The 22589-nt window shown below is 43.6% G+C and overlaps 1 protein-coding gene across 1 annotated transcript in view; it reads right to left on the bottom strand.

The window, feature by feature from the left end:
• LOC140187821 (ras-like protein family member 10B) overlaps positions 1 to 22589 on the bottom strand; it is a 172669-nt gene that overhangs the window by 52910 nt on the left and 97170 nt on the right. Inside the window, exon 3 of the mRNA XM_072243608.1 lies at positions 8453 to 8577. Coding sequence (XP_072099709.1) covers positions 8453 to 8577 — 125 coding nt within the window. The remainder of the gene's footprint in view (positions 1 to 8452; positions 8578 to 22589) is intronic.

The following is a 22589-nucleotide window of genomic DNA, read 5'->3' on the forward strand; positions in this document are numbered from 1 at the left end:
TGACATGGGATGACAATGTAGGGATTCAGTCGACTCCCCCAGTCGCATGTCCAGAGAGAGAGAGTAATGTCCACATATTGAATTCACGGTGATGGGTATATTCTTCTCTTTCTTCCCCTCTCTAAACAGTCTCTCCTTCAAACTTTCCCCCACTCTCTCCCTCTCTCTTCCCTCAGAATTTTCTCTTCCTCACTCTACTCTCTATCCACTCTCCATCCCTCCATTTCCTCTTTCTCTCCCTCTTTCCCACCACAGTCTCTTCCCTCCATTCTCTCTCTCTCTCTATATACTCGGACTAATCTTCCTCATGATCAGGGACTTACCTTTGCTTGTATCTTTGTTTATTTTGCACTGTCTTGTTTTTACACAGTCTCTTTTGTCATTATTTATATGTAACTTATATTCCATATCTGTCCACATGTCTGACTGCGTATGGCGGAGGAGAGGGGCTCTGCCATTTTCTGACGGTGAGGTGGGGTGAGAAATCTAAGGTCTAGGGATGTGCGTGATGGTACTGTAAAAGAGATTTACAGACATGGGTGCAGGGAAGAGAGATTATCATTACGTGAATAGACTAGAGAAGCTGTGCAGATTCTCCCTCGAGCAGAGGTCAGCATGTTTGATAGGAGTTGTTTAAAAACTTGAAAGTAGGTAGAGCTGAAGGTCTAGTGATTTAAGGTAATTGACAAATTAACCAAAGGGACTCAGGGAAAACTTTGTTCTTTACAGAAAAATAGTAAATGCTATTGCCTAAGAGGGGGATGGATTCAAATTCATTCTGTGGACTTCAAAGGAGAATTGGATTATTATTTGATGAAACTGAATCAAAGGAGTCAAAAGCAGAGATCAGGGATTTAAGGACAGTAGATAGTAGACATTTCCTAGTACAGAAATGTCAAGCACTACAGAGCATAAGCTTAAGTGAGAGAGGGAAAGTTTAGTGGAGAAGCATGAGGCAAGTTTCCTTACACTGAGAGTGGTGCTGCTACGGGATCTGATAAAGTGGGTATGATGGCGATGTTTAAGGAGGGCTATAGACCATGTGTAGGCAGATATGCAGTTTAAATTGGCATAATTGACCACACAGGCATAAGACCATAAGATATAGGAGCAGAATTAGCCCATTTGTCCCATCAAGTCTCCTCTGCCATTTCATCTAGGCTGATCCATTTTCCCTCTCAGCTCCAACCTCTTGCCAACTCCCTGTATCCCTTCATGCCCTGACTTATCAGGAACCTAACCTCTGCCTTAAATATACCCAGTGACTTGGCCTCCACAGTCACCTGTGGCAATGAATTCCACAGATTCACCACTCTCTGGCTAAAGAAATTCCTCCCCGTTTCCATTCTGAGGCTGTGTCCTCTGGTCAGTCTTAGACACCCCCACCGTAGGGAGATTAATTCAGCATGGAAACAGGCCTTTTGGTCCATTGCTCCCACGAAGAATCAGAATTAGGTTTTAATATCACTGATGTATGGTCATCAGTAAAAAAATATAATTTACAGTAAGAAATATAAAGATAATAAATAATACAAAAACAGAGCAAAATAGTGAGTTAGTGTTCATGGGTTCATGGACTGTTAAGAAATCCGATGGCAGAGGGGAAGATGCTATTCTTAAAACATTGAGTGTGCATCCTCAAGGTCCTGTGCCTCCTCCCTGATGGTAGTAATGAGAAGAGGGCATGTCCTGTACTGGCATTGGAGGGGGTCCAGAGGAGGTTCACAAGGATGATCCAGGAATGAAAGAGTTATGATACGAGGAAGGTTTGATGGCTCTGGGTCTGTACTTGCTGGAATTCAGAAGGATGAGGGGGGGATCTCACTGAAACCTTTCGAATGTTGAAAGGCCTAAACAGAGTAGATGTGGAAAGGATGTTTCCCCTGGTGGGAGAGTCTAGGACAAGAGGGCACAGCCTCCCTTTCAAAATAGAGATGCGGAGAAATTTCCTTAACCAAAGGGTGGTGAATTTGTGGAATTTGTTGCCACATGCAGCTGCGGAGGCCAGGTTGTTGGGTGTATTTAAAGCAGAGATCGATAGGTTCTTGATTGAACATTGCATCAAAGGTTACGGGGAGAAGGCTGGGATCTGGGGTTGAGGAGGAGACAGAAAAAAAGAATCAGCCATGACTGAATGGTGGCGCAGACTCGATGGGCCAAATGGCCTAATTCTGCTCCTATGTCTTATCTTCTTTGGCTCCGCCATTTGAGGATGTCCGTGATGGTGCGGAGGCTTGTGCCCATGATGGAGCTAGTTGAGTCTACAACCCACTGCACCTCTTTTTGATCCTGTAAATTGGAGTCTCTATGCCAGGTGGTAATGAAATCAGTCAGAATGCTCTTCACAGTACATCTGTAGAAATTTGCTAGAGTTTTTGTTGGCATACCAAGTCCCATTTCCTAAAGAGGTAAAGCTGCTGGCATGCCTTCTTCATAATTGCATCAACAAATTAGGCTCAGGATAGATACGCTGAGATGTTGAAGCACAGGAACTTGAAGCTATTCATCCCTTCCATTGTTGACCACTAGATGAGGTCTGGTGTGTGCTCTCTTGAATTCCCCTTCAACGTGTGGTCACCTTATCAATGCTCCTCCTGATTTCATACACCTCGATAATGTTACCCCTCATCACCTATGTTCTAAGGAACAACGTCTCACTCAACTTCTCCCTATTACTCAGGCCCTTGAGTCTCAGCAACATTCCAGTGAGTCTTCTCTGCACATTTTCCAGATCAACAATGCCTTTCCAATACAGGGCAACCAAAACTGAACACAGTAGTCCAGTTGTCTTGGACACTCATTTTAAACCTACTTTCTATTCCTATTCCGACATGTCGGCCAATGACCTCCTCTGTTGCCATGATGACTCCACACTCAGGTTAAAGGAGCAACGCTTCATATTTTGTCTGGGTAGTCTCCAACCTGATGGCATGAACATTGACTTCTCTAACTTCCAAAATTTACTCCTTCCTCCCTCTTCTCTCTTTTTCTATTTCCCATTCTGGGTCCCCTCGTTTCTCCACCCTCTGGTGCCCCTCCTTCTTCCCTTTCTCCCATGGTCCACTCACCTCTCCTATCAGATTCCTTCTTCTTCAGCTCTTTACCTTTTCTACCAATTACCTCTCAGCTTCTCACTTCATCCCTCTCTCCCATCCGCCCACTCACCCACTTTCCTCCTCACCTGGCTTCACCTATCACCTACCAGCTTGTACTCTCCCTTCCTTTTTATTGTTCCCCCTTTCCTTTTTAGTCCTGGTGAAGGGTCATGGCTCGAAATATTGACTGTTTGTTCCTCTCCATAGATGCTACCTTCCCTGCCGAGTTCCTCCAGCAATTTTTATGTTGCCACAGTGGTCTAGGTATGGTATCACAAACATCTCACACAATGCAAGGTCCTGACTGTTGAAAGCCAATATGCCAAATGCCTTTTTCACCATGAGGAAATGCAATTTCACCAGAGAGTGGTGAGGCTCGGGAACTTCGCTCCTGAACAGTTGGTGGAGGTAGAGACCCAAAAAGCATTTAAAAATGTAAATAGCTAAAAGTGTGATGGGCGTGTATTGGAATATGGGTGAGAGTGGGTAGCCCTTTTTGACTGGTAAAAGCACAGAAGGGCCTCCTTTCTGTGTTGTTCATTTTGCACAATTTGAGGATTTCTATGATTGAAGAAACATAGGGAAAGCAAGCTGACTGGAATTCTCTCAGAGAGAGCTGGTAGGAAGGGAATAATTCATTTTGCGCTTTACTACTCCAAGGTTCTGGAATTTATTTTTGTATTAGTCCTCTCTTTTGGTTGGAATCATTGCACGTCATGCCCTGAATGACCTGAGAACACAGCTCATTTGTGACCGAGGCACTGATGTGAGGATACGGCTCTGGCTCAGCCTAGGAAACTACTCACCGCTGCAGTAAAAGTACTCGTGTCTTATGTGGGTGACTAACTGAAGCCAAGGAAGCACGGAAGTGCAGCTGGCAGAGCTGCTCCATCTGTATTTCAGCAGCCTTGCTGACTTCTGATATTGCCCTTGTAGAGCGTGCATAGTCTCCCCGTAACCAGATGCTCTGCTTTCCACTCACACCCCAAAGACTTGTGTGTTGGTCGGTAATCTGAGCACTTTAAATCGCCCCTGGTGTGAGGGTGAGGGGTAGGATCTGAACAGGGGCGGGGGGTTGTTGGTGAGAATGTGGGGTGAACAGAACCGGAAGTGTGTAGGATCGGTGTAAGTGATAGTCAGCATGGACTCGATGGGCCGAGGGGCCTGTTTACACACTGTATGACTGTAGAAATGAAAACTAGACTGTCAGGAAGGTTAAATATGCAGCACCATCTTCGACCTTTCTGCTTTCTCAAGTGCTGAGCTGAGTTCTAAACAACATAAAGGTCTGAGCATTAATGCAACAGTGCAGGCAAACTGAAAACAAATCTTAAACCGAAAATAATCTCTGTAGCTGCGATAAAACTACTCTGACAGAGCCTTGGGAATTTCAGATGAAAAGCAATGAAGGGCATTGTTTATCAAGGAAATATCTCCATGAACACTATAATGAATTAGCAAATAAAAATCCACATTTTTACAAAAGGAGGAACCCTTGTGGGAATATGTTCGGCCAACTCTTTTATATTTAAGCTGTGAAAATATTTTAATGAAACTTCTGTTAAGTCTTCTTAAATTGATAATAGTTGCTTTGTATGTTACTTAAAGGATTATATTTGTCTGATGTTGGGAACAGTTATGTCCCAATGAGTTAGACCCCATTCTTTGTGATGAGCAAAAAATGCTGTAAGTATTCAGAAGATGGCAGAAGCGGTAGGATGGGAATTTATATTGAATTTATATTGATGGTTTTTCATCCAAATGATGAACTGCAGATATAGTTCAAAAATAAATGACCATTATCCTGAAATGTTAACTCCTTTTCTCTCTCCATAGATGCTGACTGTCCTAGTGAGTATTTCTTGTGTGTTTTATACCAAATTTCCAGTACCTGTGTTTTCTAGGCTTCCGGCAGTTTTGTTTAAGTGAAGGGCCCAGGAAGACAGAATGGGTTTTGGTTATGAGGGGCCGACATGAAGCAGATTTTTTAAGGGCTCACTTCAGCTCTTGTTGAGCATGGGCACTTGAGCACACTTGGAAAGGATGGTGTGTGACATAGAAACAATACCTGCATGAAGTACTCCTATGAGATCAGGACAAGAACAGATTAGAAGGATACATACAATATAATTGTATTTGCAAAGTACCTTCAATAAACTCCTACTATAGATGCATGCCATTTCCATTCCCATTCTCCCATTGTAAAGAACAAAACCTGGAGTTAGACAGCATGAACTGAAAGCAAGCTACATGCAAAGAGGAAGACAGTGATTAAGGATTGAGTAGTTATTTGGACCAGAGAGAGTCAAAGTAAAGGATTTAGACCTGGAGATCAAAAGAATATACCAATACAGCTAAAGTTGAGATGCACTGGACTTTGAGGCAAATGGCCCCAGATTCAAATCCAGTCGGCCCCTTGCACGCTTTCCATCCGTGCTGGGTTCAGCATCAAGCTAGCAATTTGGCCTCCTGAAAAACAGACAAATGCTAAGAAATGACACCTGATGCGCCACAAGGCCCGAAAAGGAACAATAAGAAAGATGTATATATTTGGAAAGTACAAAAATGATTATACTTTCTTAAATGATTGAAAGAGTAAGTGCAATGTGACTTACTGAAGAAACAAGATAAAAGGCAGAAAGGGAATTGTTATAAATATGTATCAAAATACAGTAAAGAAAGGAAAACTTTGAATCCCAATGTTATAGAATATTGTGGAGCTGAAGGAGCCTTCTGCTCACAGCTGTGCGCCATCTCTATGAGTTATCATTAGACCCCTGATCTTTCCCAGAAATTCAGTACTATAGACTTCCGTAAGTATTTATTCAATTCCACTTTGAACAGTGTAATTTATACCTGCCACCACTGTATCAGCAGTGTAGAGTGAATCTAAACCAGTATATTGTTTAAAAGTAAACTATTTGTTTTGATTTTCTTGCCAATCAATTACTTGTGACTCCCCCCTCTTGTGACCAACTCTTCAGCTGCAGGAAACAAATTCTTTCATTGCTCTTTCAAGTGCCTTCATGATTTTCAACCTACTTGTAAATATCCCCTCTCCTGTGTTATGAACTGCATCAACTTCTCCAAAGTGTCCATAAAATTGCAATCGCACATTCCCACGTGGAGTGTGCAGGATGGGCAACATTGCTCTTTGGCAAAAAATAAACTGCTGGAAGAACATAGTGGGTCAAGAAAAATCTGTGGAAGCAAAGGGATAGTTCAAGTTGAAGTTTAATTGGTATTCAACCATACACGGGTATCCATGAATACAGCCAAATCAAACAGGGTTGCTCCGGGGCAAAGTGCAAAACACAATACCAACAGTCATACACAGCACAAAGCACATAGGGCACATGTAAGACAGCAGTAAAATACAATCACACAAAAAAATAGTTCAAGTCCCTGAGTCCATGTATGTTGCAGCAGTCTGCAGTTGAAGACAATCTAGCTTGTCTTCTGCTGAGTGAACAGTTGGGGGCTGTGCCACAGTGCCTCCGGTAGTCAGATGTACCACCTGACTCCCCCCTCCCTCCGGGCAGCTGCCCCGGTGTAGCACCTGACTCCAACACCTCCCCCCGGGCAGCTGCCCCGGTGTACCACCCGACTCCCCCTCCCCCCGGGCAGCTGCAAACAGGCAACACATGGCTTGAGGCCTAGTCTTGCTACAACCAAGGCCACAAAGTTCCCTTGCTGTTTGCCAGTAAACCAATGAATTAGACTTGTAGCATTCCACACTATCGATGTCCAACAAGTTCTTGCGAACACAAGGAAAGTGACTTAAGACGATCACTCGCTGTTAGACTGCACACCTCCCTCGTGCACTGCGCCTCTCTGACTCAGGCAGCAGCACAATCCACGCCGTCCAGCTCTTTTAGTCTCTCCACCAATGAACAACTCGCTGATGGGGCAGACCCGCAGTACTTTAAGTTCTTTCTGTCCAGCAGAATCTTACAATCGTAAAAATATATATTTAAAAAAGACAAAACACCATTGGTTTACCCCATAGAGTGTGCCATCATTTTACTGGAAAAGTATGGCATGCGCCATCTTACTGGCTAGTCCACATTTTGGGTTGAGGGTTCTGATTTACGGTCTCAGTTCAAACATTAACCATCTTCTTGCCTTCACAGATGCTGCCAGAACTGATACGTTCTTCTAGCAGTTCATTTTTCAGTTCCAGACTCTGCAGTCTCACATCTCCATATTAACAGGGGCTTGTCTTTTATTGACATAGGTTCATCTCCTTCTCTTTATAAAAACCAAGATTTGATTACCTCTCTTTCCAACCACTAAAATTTTGTACAAACACCCACAGACTATTCTTTCCTCACACTGTTGTTCTATTAAACCTGATTTTTGAATCTTTCCACCAAAACATATCTCTACCTCTTCCTAGAGATGCTGCCTGGCCTGCTGCGTTCACCGGCAACTTTGATGTGTGTTGCTCTCATCTCAAAATTTTCTGTGTTGAATTTCATTGTCTATGTGTTCAAGCGTTCCTCTAGCCTCTCTGTATTTTCACGGAATGTATTATTATCTGCCTCATTGTTTACAAAGCTTTTGATGATTTTTCAGTATTGAATTCATTCACAACACCTCAACAAGCAAAGTAGCCCAACCTTGAATGGATCAAGCTTTTGGCAATGTTTATGCATCGCAGGGAACGGCCATCACCAGCACAAGGGAATTTAACCCGCTATCCTTCATATCCAATGGGATTAGTAGCATTGAGTTCTCCACCATCAATATGCTGGGGGTCACCGCTGAGCAGAAACTCAGCTGGACCAAGAAATTGTATGACATGGCTACAAAAGGTCAGGTGTCCTGTAGTGAAGGTTCACCCCTGGCATTCCAAGGGTTTCCATATCGGTAAGGTACATCTCAGGACATGATGAAATAATGTCTACCTGCATGGATAAGTAGAGTTCTATTAATTCTGAGGTGCCTTGATATCCTGTAGGACGAGTGTAAACATTTATTCCCTCTATAGAAGTTGGAGTGTGTACCATCTACAAAATGCATAGATTTATGCCCTTAGACTATGCCCTTGTGCCACTTGCAGGAAGGTGCCACCCAAGCACTAACTACCATCCTAAATTCTGCTCAAAGTTCCTCACTACCTTCATTGGAAATACCTCATCATTTCTTCATGGCTGCTACCTGTACAGCGGAAGAATGCAGTGGAGAACCTTCAACAGAAATTCTAGAAGAAAGCTCGCCACCACCTTCTCAAGAAACATTGGCCTTGCAGTGACATGCCAATCCCAAGGAATAAGTTACTTAAAATATATTCTGGGAAGACAAGAACAATGGCTTAATTCCTTGAATATTTTGTTCTGGTTCAATTCTCTTACCTTGTGTCTAAAATTTGTTGCCGAATTGTTTTGATATATTCAAAACTGTCAAAGCAGCAGATGTCATACACTAGGATGTAGGCGTGAGCACTCCGCAATCCCCAGCTGCAGCTGTCTGCCCATTCCTGGAATTGTTGAGAAAACCAGAATTAATCTAGAGATTTCGGTTATCCATCTTCATTAAACATTCTTAAAAACTGAAATTCCATCAGGCAGTCATTATTACCCAATGGAACAACATGCAATAAAGAACCTATCAATCAAATGTCCCACAATATATTTTAAATGGATGTGGCTGGTCTGATTTCTCCTCTCACATGGAATCTAAGTGTGTTTCAGACAGATTTGGAGAGTGGGAGGGCTTCATTTGATGCTGTCAAAAATGGGCAGTTAATCCCCTTAATCCCCATCCTCCCACCTGCACTGTGCATTGCAACACTGACCTCAGTTAAGGCTGTCCTGCAACCATTGCGGCTGGAGTAAGTGCTGGCACCTGAAGCTGACCAGGAACACAATAGAGAATAGTGCAACATGGAGGTGAGATCTCCAGCAACACCAGTGGGAGTGTAGAGAAGAAGAAATGTCCTCACTGCTGAGCTACTTCAACATATTCCCCAGGAGCAACAGATTCTGAAAGTATGGAGGTCAGTGGTAGGTGCCTTGCCTCAAGGACCTGGATGCGGTGGTGCAGGGAATACCATAACCTCACAGATATGGCCTGTACTGTGAAGTGCACAATAACTGACACATTCTACTCATGCTGCCAGCAGCCTCATTGCAGAGTTAATGGATCACCCTTACTAACTGCTTCTCCCCACCTCATCAGTAATCCTCAGTTGTTTGCCTGCACACATATTTTCCGCTACACAAATAACACACCTCCTGTCTCACTCACGTATCTCACTGCCTGCACACACCACCACCCCTTAGACACTCGTCGTTACCCAAACACATCACAACAACAACCTTACACATTCTGTGTCAGCGAGAGCAAGTGATTGATTGTGGACTTCAGGAGAGAGAATTCAGAAGAACACACACCAGTTCTCATTGAGGAAACAACGGTGGGAAGAGTGAGCAGGTTCAAGTTGTTGGATGTCAACATTGCAGAGGGCCAGTCCTGGATCCACCATACCAATGTGATCATAAAGAAAACACTATATTTCATTGGGAGTTTGAGGAGATTTGGTAAGTCACCAAAGACTCCAGCAAATTTTTAGAGATGTCCAGAGCATTCTGACTGGTTTCATCGCTGTCTGATATGGAGGTACCAATGTACAATTTCCTCCAAGAGGACCATAACTTTGTCATAGTTTGGAGGCTTGCATGCCTCAATGACTCAGGTTGCTATGTTGGTGGGAGTCAAGGATTTATACCTTGGCTCTAGGTAGGGTCATCCATGCTAAACCTATCAAAGGGTAGAGGCCAGACTAAGAATGGTCCACTGTTGTTACGGACATAGCAATAAAGAATCCTTCTATGTTTGAGTGTGATGGTATTCCTTTGTCTCCACCCGGGACTTACATGACTGACAGAAGTGAAAACCGAGAGGAAGCTGCTGAGATGATGAAGGAAGACCTGAGATGGAGGAGCTTCACTGCTGCCATGAAGTCCAGCGGCGTAACAGGCAATAAGTAAGCAATGCACAGTTTTCAAAGAGGCTGCCAAGGGTTGTGGACTCAACCAGCTCCATCACAGCCACAAGCCTCCCCACCATCAAGGATATCTTTAAGAGGTGGTGGCTCAAGAAGGCAACATCCATTATTAAGGGCCCTCACCATCCAGGCATGCCTTCATCTCATTACTAGTATCAGGGAGGAGGTACAGGAACCTGAGCACTCATACTCAATGTATTGAGAACAGCCTTTTCCCCTTCCTCATTGTATTCCTGAATAGTCCATGAATACTACCCTCTTGCATTCTTTATTTTATTTTTTATTGTAACTTGCAATTTTTTAATGTCTTGCACTGTACTGCTACCACTAAACAGCGAGTTTTGCCGCATACATCAGTGCTAATAAAGCAGATTCTGCATGGCGTTCGCTAGCACGCCTACTCTCCCTTGCAGGACAAGGCCGCACACCATCAGCCGTGTCCAGCTGGTGGGATCAGACACTCTAAAGGCATCAGCTAGTGGGTGCAGGTTATCACTGAGATGCCCAGTGCTGAGGCTGCAGTTCCAGTTAGGCTGTCAATGCAACACTTAGACCATGAACTCTCATCCCACTTCATCTTCAGCCTGCGCTCAGACAGAACCTGCCTCTCTTACCCTGCTGACAGTTTCCACCCTGTTCTGTCCTTCACACAGCCCATCTCTAACTCTTCCCTGGGGATAAGCTAACATCAAGCACGTACAACAAGCTTCCTTCAGCAATCCCAATTATACTTCCTCTCACCCTGTTTCCTGTGAGGACTCCATTCCATTCTCCTAGATTGTTTTCCCCCCCATTCTATTTGATTACAGGTTCCTTGTGATGTCTTCCTTATTCCTGAAGTATGACTTCCTCTCACCAAGAGTCCTTGACTGGATCTCTTCTATTACCTGCATCTCTTCTCTCACTCCCATCCCAGCTGGATGGAGCAAGGGTAGGATTCCCCTGATTTTACCTTCCACTCCACCAGCCTACACATTCAATGGATTGCTCTTTTAACTTCGCAACCACTTTGAATTAGATTCCACCACCAGTCACCTCTCCCCTGCCTTTCAGCATTGTGAAGGGACCATTTCCTTTGTGATTCCCAGTCCTCTTCATCCATCTGTGTCAACCACTCCCCTTCCTGTGGCACCCTTCCAGGTATGCGCCCGAGACACCATGCCTGTCCCACAGACTAATCATTTTACTTGAGATTTATTTGTCTTTAGAGTCATAGAGTCAAAGAGCCATAGAAAAGTACAGCACAGAAGCAGGCCTTTCGGCCTATCTAGTCTGTGCTGAACCATTTAAACTATTCTTTTGTTCTAACTGTGCTCTTTCTTGTATAATGTCGGTATAATTTATGTACAGATTTTATTTTTCTTGTGAATGTTGTTTAGCAAATCTATGTGCCTGTGGTGCTGCTACAGTTAAACTTTCCATTTTCCTGGGCATACACATGACAGTATACTCAACTTTGACTGTAAAGTTTAGAATCCCAGTGAAAACCAGTTTCAAAGGCTCCTCACTCACAAGGTCTGGGCTGATACTGTCGCGCTGGTCAGACAGATCCCCCAGAGAAGGAGGTACAGTGAAATGATGTAGGGGAGGGTGCCTCACCATTGGTTTCGGATCTCATGGTGTCAGGTCAAACACAGGTAAGGAAACCTCCTCCAGGTACTGAATCAGGAATAGCAGTGTGAGTGGGGAGGGGACCGAGGGCTTTCAGTTGGTGCAGTACTACCATTGGTTACTCATCTAGCACAGTCCTGCTGGACACGTTGGATCTGCAGCCGGTGTGGGATAAACTGTCTCAACCAGATCCTCACTCGTGGCAGGTACTTGGTAGAAGGGACCACTGAAAGGCCCTTGAAATGGGACCAAGTCCCATCTTCACACTCAGGAGACCCTCCATTTTGTGGTGTGGCATCATAAACACACTCGCTGGGACAGTGTGGCGTCTCAAAACTGGCCATCCCGAGTGACTGTAAACTTTAACAGGAATGAACACCAACACAACCTGGAGCATCATGGCCCAACATATCCCCCGCTAGGAAGCCATTAAGCTATCATTATTTCAATGAGAGATGTAGAAGAGCATTTTCACAAGAAACATTAGCACCATGAGTGAGGTGCTAGCCTGGTGAGGTTGTAACAAAGGATAAGTGAGTGCTAAACAGCAGGAGCAGCATGCAGTAGATAGGGATCTCCCACGACCACCGAATCATATCAAAAGTTAGGCAGTCCTGGCACTTGTTAACTATATCCAATTGTAAGTTTCATCAGTGTAGTTCTCTAATTCGTTGGTGCAGAAACTGTTACTTTAACTCTAACTTTGTCACATGGTGTGAGCAGAATTATCTGCAGCTTAATGTGAAAAAGACTAAGGAGCTGGTGGTAGACCTGAGGAGAGCTAAGGTACCGGCGACCCCTGTTTCCATCCAGGGGGTCAGTGTGAACATGGTGGAGGATTACAAATACCTGGGGATGTGAATTGACAATAAACTGGACTGGTCAAAGAACACTGAGGCTGTCTACAAGAAGGGTCAGAACCATCTCTATTTCCTGAGGAGAGTGAGGTCCTTTAACATCTGCCGGACGATGCTGAGGATGTTCCACGAGTCTGTGGTGGCCAGTGCTAACATGTTTGCTGTTGTGTGCTGGGGCAGCAGGCTGAGGGTAGCAGACACAAACAGAATCAACAAACTCATTCGTAAGGCCAGTGATGTTGTGGAGATGGAACTGGACTCTCTGACGGTGGTGTCTGGAAAGAGGATGCTGTCTAAGTTGCATGCCATCTTGGACAATGTCTCCCATCCACTACATAATGTGCTGGTTGGGCACAGGAGTACATTCAGCCAGAGACTCATTCCACCGAAATGCAACACAGAGCGTCATAGGAAGTCATTCCTGCCTGTGGCCATCAAACTTTACAACTCCTCCCTTGGAGGGTCAGACACCCTGAGCCAATAGGCTGGTCCTGGATTTATTTCATAATTTACTGGCATAATTTACATATTACTATTTAACTATTTATGGTTTTATTACTATTTATTATTTATGGTGAAACTGTAATGAAAACCAATTTCCCCTGGGATCAATAAAGTATGACTATAACTAACTCTGACTAGGTTATTCTGATACAAGTGAATTTTGTAAATTAGAAAGTCAGGACATTGCATTGAGATAATTCTCTGAACATTCTCCCCTGGCCTGATGCAGCTCACCAGTAAAGTTACTGGGCTGGTGTCCATGTGGGGTGTGTAATGTCCTGGTTCATGTTTTTACTGTTATGCTGTATGTTGGCAGTTCTGTAAGAGCAGGTTGTTCTGCTTTCATGCTTGTTTGGGCTACTGTTGAAGATAAGAGATGAGGAGAAATGTGTGCCAACCAATTAGGATGGTCAGATTAAGGGGAGGTTTCTCTGGTGAGGGACATTAAGGTTGAGCTTGGGGCTTTTTGTTTGAGAGGAGATGAAAAGAGACGACACTGGGGAGAACCGGTTGAAGCATACGATCCGGTGGGAGATCTGTTTGTTTGAGATGGATTGCGAGCGACGTTCGGAAGGCAGTGTGTGCTTTTACGTTGACCGAGGGCCCAGTGCGCGAGTGATAGAGAAGTTCAAGATGAGCTCCATCTTGTGTACATTTGACTGTTTAATTAGATTAGGCCCTTTTCTTTTTGTTACTCTTTACTAAGCATTTAGCTAAGATTCATAAATATAATTCCTTTAATCGTATGCAGTGTACTGTCTGTTATTTCGGGGCATTAGTTTGTAACAGAGTAGCAAATGACACAGCATCCACACAAACCGGATTTGGGGTGGGATCGAGCGCGCCCCAATCTGACAAGTTTGTCAGGGCTGGAGGTTGTCTTCCCTGGACTTACGCAGCCAAGGAAACCAGGGTGTTTCAGGTGTTTTAAGTTGGAGACCCAGAGTTTAAACACAACTGGCAAAATTGAAGTTAAAAATCAAGAAATGCGGATCAATTTAGAATGAATGCGAGTGTCAGTGATGGTAAAATCACTGGATTGTTGAACAAACCTGGTTCACTCGTGTTCCCTCTCGAAAGAAACCTTCTACCCTCACCTGGTTTGGCCTGTGCTTGACTCCAGGCCCACAGTATGATTAGCTGCATGCTGAACTAGCTGTGGTTTGGGGTGGGAAAAAATGCTGACATACATGAAGACACTTTCCATGAAAAGACCCCTTTTAGTGACGGCAAAGTGGCACAGTGAGCAGAGCTGGTGCTCCAGAGTTCCAGGCACTTCCCAGTCCAGTCCTGCTGCCCAGTGTTGTCTGTGTGCAGTTGGCACATTCTCTCTGGACCATTTGCATTTCTTCCAAATTCTCCTGGTTCCCACATCTCAGTAGATTAAATTGCCCCTAGTGTGTAAAGAGTGGTAGAACTGGGGGGAAGCTGAGGGGAATGCGGGGAAAGTAGAATAGAATGGGTTTAGTTTAGGATTGGTGATGCTCATATGTGCTTACTGGCTGAGGGGTCTGATTCTGTTCTGTATAACTCTATCGTAGGAGCTGTATCAGTATCTTACATTGTACTCTGTGTTGTGTGTTTATTACCGTAACTAGTCACATGATTGGGGGTGTGGTAAAGGCAAAGGGAATAAGTTACGCATGCTTGCTTATTTTGCGGCAGTTTGTAGCTTGGGACCGGCGGAGGTCGTACCTTCTTCCGACTGCTGAGATAACACTGAATAGTACTTGGCTTTCTCTTTGGTGCGCTTAAGTTTCATCACTTTAAGATTGTATGTTTGCTAATTGCAAATAAAAATTCGAATTAGGAATTTGACTCTTTGGAATAACCATTTCATTGGCGCTGAGGGCGAGTCAAGCAAGGTAACAACTCCGTAGTGGGCTCAGGCAAATGGCAATTGCTTTTAGTTTTCATTTGATTTTCGGTTTAGATTTGCCACTATATCTGTGGAAGCCCAGATACAATACTATATATCATACAGCATTTAAATAGTCAAAGCATACTGTACATTGGGTCTAATTTGAAGGTTATTATTAAAGCTGTCTCCATTCCCTTTACTGGTAAGGGATTTCAGGTTATAACAACTCATTACCTGAAAAAATGCCATTAAAACTTAAACTGATTCATCTAATGGAAGTGGTTCATCTGTATTTACTCCATCAAAAATCCCTCATCATTCCTGTAACCTTTTAACTTCAATGAAGACAAATTCAGAATGCTGAAAAATGCACAAAATGCCGATCATACTCAGCACGTCAGGTGTCTGCAGGTGGGAGTGGGGTTTGGAAAGAGAGAGAGGAAGAAAAGACAATGAAAAACTGAGAGAGAGAAAGGGAAAGGGAAAGAGAATGAAAAGAGATAAAGGGAAAGTGAAAGAGAAAGAGAAGGGGGAGAAGAGAGGGGAGAGCGAGAGAGAGAGAGAGTGTTAGAGAGAAAGAGGTAGTTAGGCGTGTAGAGAATTTACATTTCAAGTTGCTGAAAACACCAATGAATCCGATCAATAAATTCTCTTCCTCTCCCTCTCCCCTTCCTTCTCCCCTCCCTCTCCTCTCTCCCCTTCCCCCTCCCTCTTCCCCCACTTCGCTCTCTCTCTCTCACTCCCCACATAGCTGCTACATAGTTGAAAACAAATCTCCGGGTTGTAAATGGTGACATAAATGTATTTTGATAATAAATTTACTTTGAACTTTTTGGTTGAACTTTGAACCTGATGTGCTGAATGTTTGCTGGACTTTGGTTTTGCTTCCGATTGCCAGAAATTGCAGCAGTTTGTTTTTGAGCTAAAGCAGCACTTTCTGCAGCCAATCTGCAGTTACTCATCCTATTCCAATTAATCTTTTCTGCATCCTAAAGGCTTCAGGGTTTTCTTCTGCCTGGTGCTCAGTATCAACAGAAATTTTCAGATGAATCCTACTCAACTGACGATCCCCTTTTCTTTTGTACTCGATGGCTTTATTAACAAATTCAGGAATACTTAGAAATTTTGACAGTTTTCTGTATTCATCCAGCCACCTTTAAGACTTGCCTGAAAACAGAAATCATGGAATTATATAAATGCTTACAATTGGGGAAAGACCATTCAGCCCATCGTGTGAGCCAGCCAAAAGTATCTTCCAAGCCCAATTCCACATTCTAACACTGGGACTGTGGAGCTCAAGTACAATCAAGGAGCTGTCTTTGATTCCTAGATCCCTATTACTTTATGGCTGACAGATATCTTCCTCACCTGATCCTTCCTCCAAACACTTCTCTTCAAAGAAAATGGGGACGTTTTTAAAATACTTTTTGATGGCTTTAGATAGCTGAAAGTATTTAAAGTTCAAAAGTTCTAAGTATATTTATTATCAAAGTATAACTATGTCACGGTATACAACCCTGAGATTTTTTGCCTGCATACACAGTATATCCAAGATACACAATAGAATCAGTGGAAGACCATAGCCAACAGGATGGGAAACAACTAATGTGCGAAGAAAATTAACTGCAAATACAGAGAGAAAAAGAGCAATAAAATCGAGAACGTGAGATGAAGAGCCCTTGAAAGAGAGTCCATAAGTTGTGGCAAAAGTTCAAAGATGGCACAAGTGAAGTTGAGTGAAGTTATCCTACCTAGTTCATGAGCCTGACGATTGAGGGGTAATAACTATTCCTGAATCTGGTGGTGTGGGTCCTAAGGTTTCTCAACCTTCTTCCTGATGGCAGCAGCAAGAAGAGAGCATGGCCTAGGTGGTGGGGTTCCTTGATGATGGATGCTGCTTTCCTGTGACAGAGCTCTGTGAAGACATGCTCAGTGATGGGGAGGGCTTTTCTATTGATGGACTGGGCTGTATCGACTACTTTTTTAAGGATTTTCTGTTCAAAGGCAATAGTGTTTCCATAATAGGCAGTGATGCAGCCAGTCAATATAATCTCCTCCGTACATCTATAGAAATTTGTCAAAGTGTTGGGTGTTTCACTTTCTTCGTATGGCTCTTGTGTGCTGGATCCAGGACAGATCCTCTGAACTGATAACACTGAGGAATTTAAAGCCCTGCCACAGCTATCAACCATCTTTCAGTGATTCGGGTTTGGTCCGGAATTGCCACATCGCACGTAAGATGGCTTTCTGGAGATTGTACCTGGATATCTTGTATCTTACTTGGTCGCCAGACCTGAAGGCCACTGATCTGGCCCTCAGCAGATTGCAGCTCTCATGGCCAGGGCTTCCAGTTGGGGAAGAAGCCTAACGAAGGGTCTTGGCCAGAAACGTCGACTAGAGATGCTGCCTGGCCTGCTGTGTTCACCAGCAACTTTGATGTGTGTTGCTAAGATATGTGTGTTTATGTGTGTTGCTGTGTCGGTATCTGCTGCACAAAAGATAGACTTGGTTTGTACAGATAAGTTTAAAGAATCAGTAAACTAAAGAACAAATGGCCTTTTTAAGGAAAATCTCACTCAGATGGAGAGATACAGAAGTATTTGTAGCAGCTATATAGTAAGAAGGAACCTACGGTAACTCAAAGACATCCAGGCCACACACTTGACGATATAGTGTGGACCTGCTTGACTTATTTGAAGTCAAAAGTCTATTCCATGTTTCCTTAAAAACGACAGAGGCTCTGGGATAATGACCTGTTCTCATTCTGGTGCCTAAAAGAAGCTGGAAAAGAAATAATGGGTCTCCTAAGACAGATAGCTCCTGTGAGGTGAATAAAAGAAATGTAGGTCTGTTCTCTAGGCAGTTAGTCTTTGCAGAAACATAGGGAGGGGTGGTGTCCATTGCAAACAAAAGAGTCACCTAGTGGTATGTTCTTAGGAATAACAGTGCCAATATAATAGGATCTAGAGAAAATGGTTAATAATTAAACATTGATTGATTGATGTCTTATTAAGTTGGATACTGACTAAAGGCAGTGGTCTCCAAGGTAAATAACAAAGGAAAATCAATGGCAGAGGCCACTTTATTAGGTACTTCCTGTATTTAATAAGTGGCCACTAAATGTATGTTCATGCTTTTCTACTGCTGTAGCCCAATCCACTTCAAGGTTCAATGTGTTATGCACTCAGAGATGCTCTTCAGTACACGATTGTTGTAACGCATGGTTATTTGAGTTACAGTTGCCTTCCTGTCAGCTTGGATCAGTCCAGCTATTCTCTTCTGACCTCTCTCACTAATAAGGTATTTTTGCTCACTGGATGTTTTATGTTTTTCCTACCATTTATAAACTCTAGAGACTGTTGTGCATGAGAATCCCAGGAGATCAGCAGTTTCTGAGATACTCAAACTATCCTGTCTAACACCAACAACCATTCCACGGTCAAAGTCACTTAGATAACATTTCTTCCCCATTCTGATGTTTGCTCTGAACAACAACTGAACTTTTTGACCATGTCTGCATGCATTTATGAACTGAGTTGCTGTCACATGATTGGCTGATTAGATAGTTGCGTTAACGAGTAGGTGTACATGTGTACCTAATAAAGTGGCCACTGAGAGTCACTGGCCATGAGGCTTCTTGCCACAGATTGAGTGAGAGATGATAACCCATTCTCTGTATGTAGGTGAAGTGCTTTACCCCATCTGACCTTTTGTCCAATGGCAGAGAGCGCACAGGCTAAACAAGGGGCAACAACCAACATAATGGAGGAACTCAGCAGGTTGGGCAGAATCTGTAGAAGGAAATGGACATTTGACATTTCAGAAACCCTTTAGCTGATCCATAACTCTAGGGTGATCTGGATAGGGTTATTCTTCAGAGCAGACCTTGTGCGTGATATTTATTTTTACTGTACAGCAGTTCCACGCTGTTTTTCTAATTTGTATCTCTGCAATCTTTATGAAATTTTTAACTGCAGGAGCTAATTTTTTTTAATCATGAAAGCAACAGAATTACAAGACTAATTATTCTGCCTTAGAAAAACTACTTATACCATATCTATGGAGCATAAAATTGAAATATTACCACCTATCTGCACTGCATAATTAACTTTTGTATGGATGTTAGGCAGAGACCTCGTCTGACTGTTTAAGCTGCCATACATTTTTTTGTAAACCATCTGTCTTTCATAATGCTTTTCCTTTAAGCAATCACCACTGTGAAAAAATTCACTGGTCATTTGTCCCACTGATTTATTATGGGCCTGATGGCAGAAGATGGCCTGTTTTGCGTCCTGTGTTGGGTGCAATTGCCATCAGAAGTAACTCACATGAAGTGAAGGCACTTGAGAGACGACCAGATTTGGGTGACCTCTGGTATGTCAGATGGCAAACTTATCCTCATATTAGTTGAATAAAAAGAGAGGAAGGGAACAGCTCTGGGCTCCCAACAGACTGCAACTCAGGCTGCTCTTGACTGACTCAATTTGCAATACCCTCATCTAAATTTGGTACAATTTCAATTTTTCCTTCGGCAAAGATGCAATTTTATTTAAATGACTGAATTCAAAATACTGCAAGAGCATGGGGCAGCATGGTAGTGTAGTGGTTGTCATAATGCTTTACAGAACAACAACCTGGGTTCAAGACCCTCCGCTGTCTAGTGCGTTCTCCCCATGATGCGTGGGTTTCCTCCGGGTGCTCCGGTTTCCTCCCACAGTCCGAAGAAGAACCAGTTGGTAGGTTAATTGATCGTTGTAAATTGTCCTGTGATTAGGCTGGGGTTAAGTCGGGGATCGCTGGGCAGCACAGCTCGAACGGCCGGAAGGGGCTATTCCACGCAGTATCTCAATAAATTAAAAAACCTCTTTGAGCACTAACACTGGAGGTACTAGGAAGCAGGCGGAAGTGACAAAAGTACCTTCTCACAGCACTATCTCACTTTCACAATTTGAGCTGATTAAAATAGCTCCAAGCTCAAGCAACTCTCTGGATATTGTCAGTCTAGAAGCGGTGAATAAAATGCAGACAATGCATATTAAAGAAGGATAATACAAGATCAGAATAATTTTAATTCCACACAGGTTCTTGAAGCTACCCTCCTTGACCTAATAATAGAGCTGCACTATTACAGCTGATTTTTTAAAATTAATCTGCACTCATGCAATTATTGGCACAAACAGATCAAATATTTCCAACTTCCCCTTTTGCACTCCTTGTGGTTGCAGAGGTAACCATGACAGTGATGGAGAATAGAAGAAACGTTTGAGAATATTCTCTGCTGCAGTGCTGTGCAGGTCTATAAATCAATGCTCTGAGGCATTTATACTGTCTGGTACATCTCCTCCCAGGAGTATTGGATAGGATTCACTCGCAGTTGAACCAGGAGTACAATTTGCCCATTAAAGTTGGCAGCCAGTCTCGTCTGTGATCTGCGGGTGAAGCGACTTACACACAGGTCCAGAGTTGCAAGAAGTGCAGTAAACCGGTGCATTTTCTTGCTCTTTTCTTCAGGTGTAAGGAAAGACGAGGGCGGACACAGCCTGGGAATGGCAGGGCTTAGAGCAGCTTTCACTTGTACGACCACTATTGCCCGATCAGCCATTGGCTGGAGACTCGGGGCTGCAGGTGTAGGGGAAGCAGAGGGCAGACACAGCCAGCAGTGGAGTCAGAGGTCAGAGGGCAGTGATTGTCCCCAGAACCTCTGAACAAATAGCAGGAAAGTATGTGTGTGTGTAAGTGTGTATATGCGCAACAGACTGTTATTAGGCTAATGTTTGAAATAGATGCCACAGCAGGTGGAGCGGCTATTTCAGTGACCTATTCTCAATACTGGCCTCCAGTGCTCTCCGTGTGGAGTTTTCATGCTCTCTGGGTATTTTTCGCTTACCACTCACTTCTCCTCCCATCTACACACTACGGCAGGGATTCCTAACCAACCTAGCATCCACAGACCCCTTGCTTAATGGTGTTGGTCCATGGCATAAAGATGGCTGAGAACTCCTGCACTAGGGCAATTCACAGTGGCCAATTAACCGACCAAACTGCATGTCTTTGTGGAAAGAAAGTGACGCACCCAGTAGAAACCCATGTGGACACAGGGAGAATATTGGAACTTCACACAGACAGCACCCCATGGGTAGAACTGAACTTGGGTCACTGGAGATGTAAGGTAGCAACACAGTTAGAAGCACCACAGTGAGTTGTGTGCAAAGGACCTAAGATGGCTAGGTTAAATGACCATTGTAAGTTTCCTCTAGCGTGTAAGTGAGCATAGGTGAATGGAGAGTAAATTAGGATTGATATAAGGTTATTGCAAATGGATGGCCACTGCAGACTCAGCTAACGAAAGGGCCTGGTTCTGTGACTCTCCCACTCAGTCACTCAGAGTAGAGCAACTATATTAAAGGATTACAAACCAGTGTAAGTTAGAGGAGTTTTAACACCATAGTAAGATTGGGACTGAATACAGAAACAGAGTGGAGGAACTGAAAATGGGGATCAAAATTCTCAAATCAAGCTGTCTCTGGTCAGAAGCTTACATGCGTTGGTGTGGACAGGTGATGGGTCCAGGAGGAACAGGGTGTTTGAAGTCCACAGAGGTAGAACATAGTGTTAAAGATAAAGATCTAGCAACTAATACCAAGGTCCGTGCCAGAGACATGAGATCAAATCCAAACACGGGATCTTGAGAATATAAAGTTAAGTAAGCAAGGCTTAAGTAATTAAGTAATTAAGTAATCAAAGTATTGAGTACAGGAGATGGGATGTTATTTGAAGTTGTATATGAGATTCGTGAGGCCTAATCTGGAGTGTTGTGTGCGTGCTTGGTTACCTACCTACAGGAAAAGTTGAAAGAGCACAGAGAAAATTTACGAGGATGTTGCCGCGTCTGGGGGATCTGAGTTATGAGGAAAGATTGAGTAGGTTAGGACTTTATTCCTTGGAATGTAGAAGATTGAGAAGAGATTTGATAGAGGTATACAAAATAATGAGGGGTACAGAGAGGGAAAATGCAAGCAGGCTTTTTCCACTGAAGTTGGGACAGCAACCGGATGTCATGGGTTCAGGGTGAAAGGTGAAAGGTTTAAGGGGAACCTGAGGAGAACTTCTTCACTCAGAGTGTTGTGAAAGTGTGGAACAAGCTGCCAGCACAAGTGGTGCATACAGGCTCAATTTCAACATTTAAAATGAGTTTGGAAGTTTGGACAGGTACATGGATGGTAGGGGTATGGAGGGCTATGGATTCAGTGCAGGTCTATGGGGCTAGGCAGTTTAAGTGGTTCAGCACGGACTAGAAGGGCTGAAGGACCTGTTTCTGTGCTATACATTTCTATGTCTCCGTGACTCTAAGTAACTCTGGAATTCTGAAAAAAATGCCGGTCACTGAGGTGGCCTTGAGCTGTCTATTTGCTCAGCTCCAAGAGTTCTGATTCTGCATTTAACATAGAACTGTACTGTACAGTACAGGCCATTATGCCCATGATGTTATGCTGACTTGTACAAACCTACTCCGCCTTCAGTTCAGCCATTCCCTCCTCCATAGCTCATAATCCTCGGTTTTCCTTTCATTCATGCGCCTATCTCTAAAATGTCCCTAATGTGTCTATCTCTACCATCACACCCAGTAGTGTATGTGTAAATCTCTGACA

Source organism: Mobula birostris, chromosome 25, assembly GCF_030028105.1.
Source record: "Mobula birostris isolate sMobBir1 chromosome 25, sMobBir1.hap1, whole genome shotgun sequence".
Lineage (NCBI taxonomy): Eukaryota > Metazoa > Chordata > Chondrichthyes > Myliobatiformes > Myliobatidae > Mobula > Mobula birostris.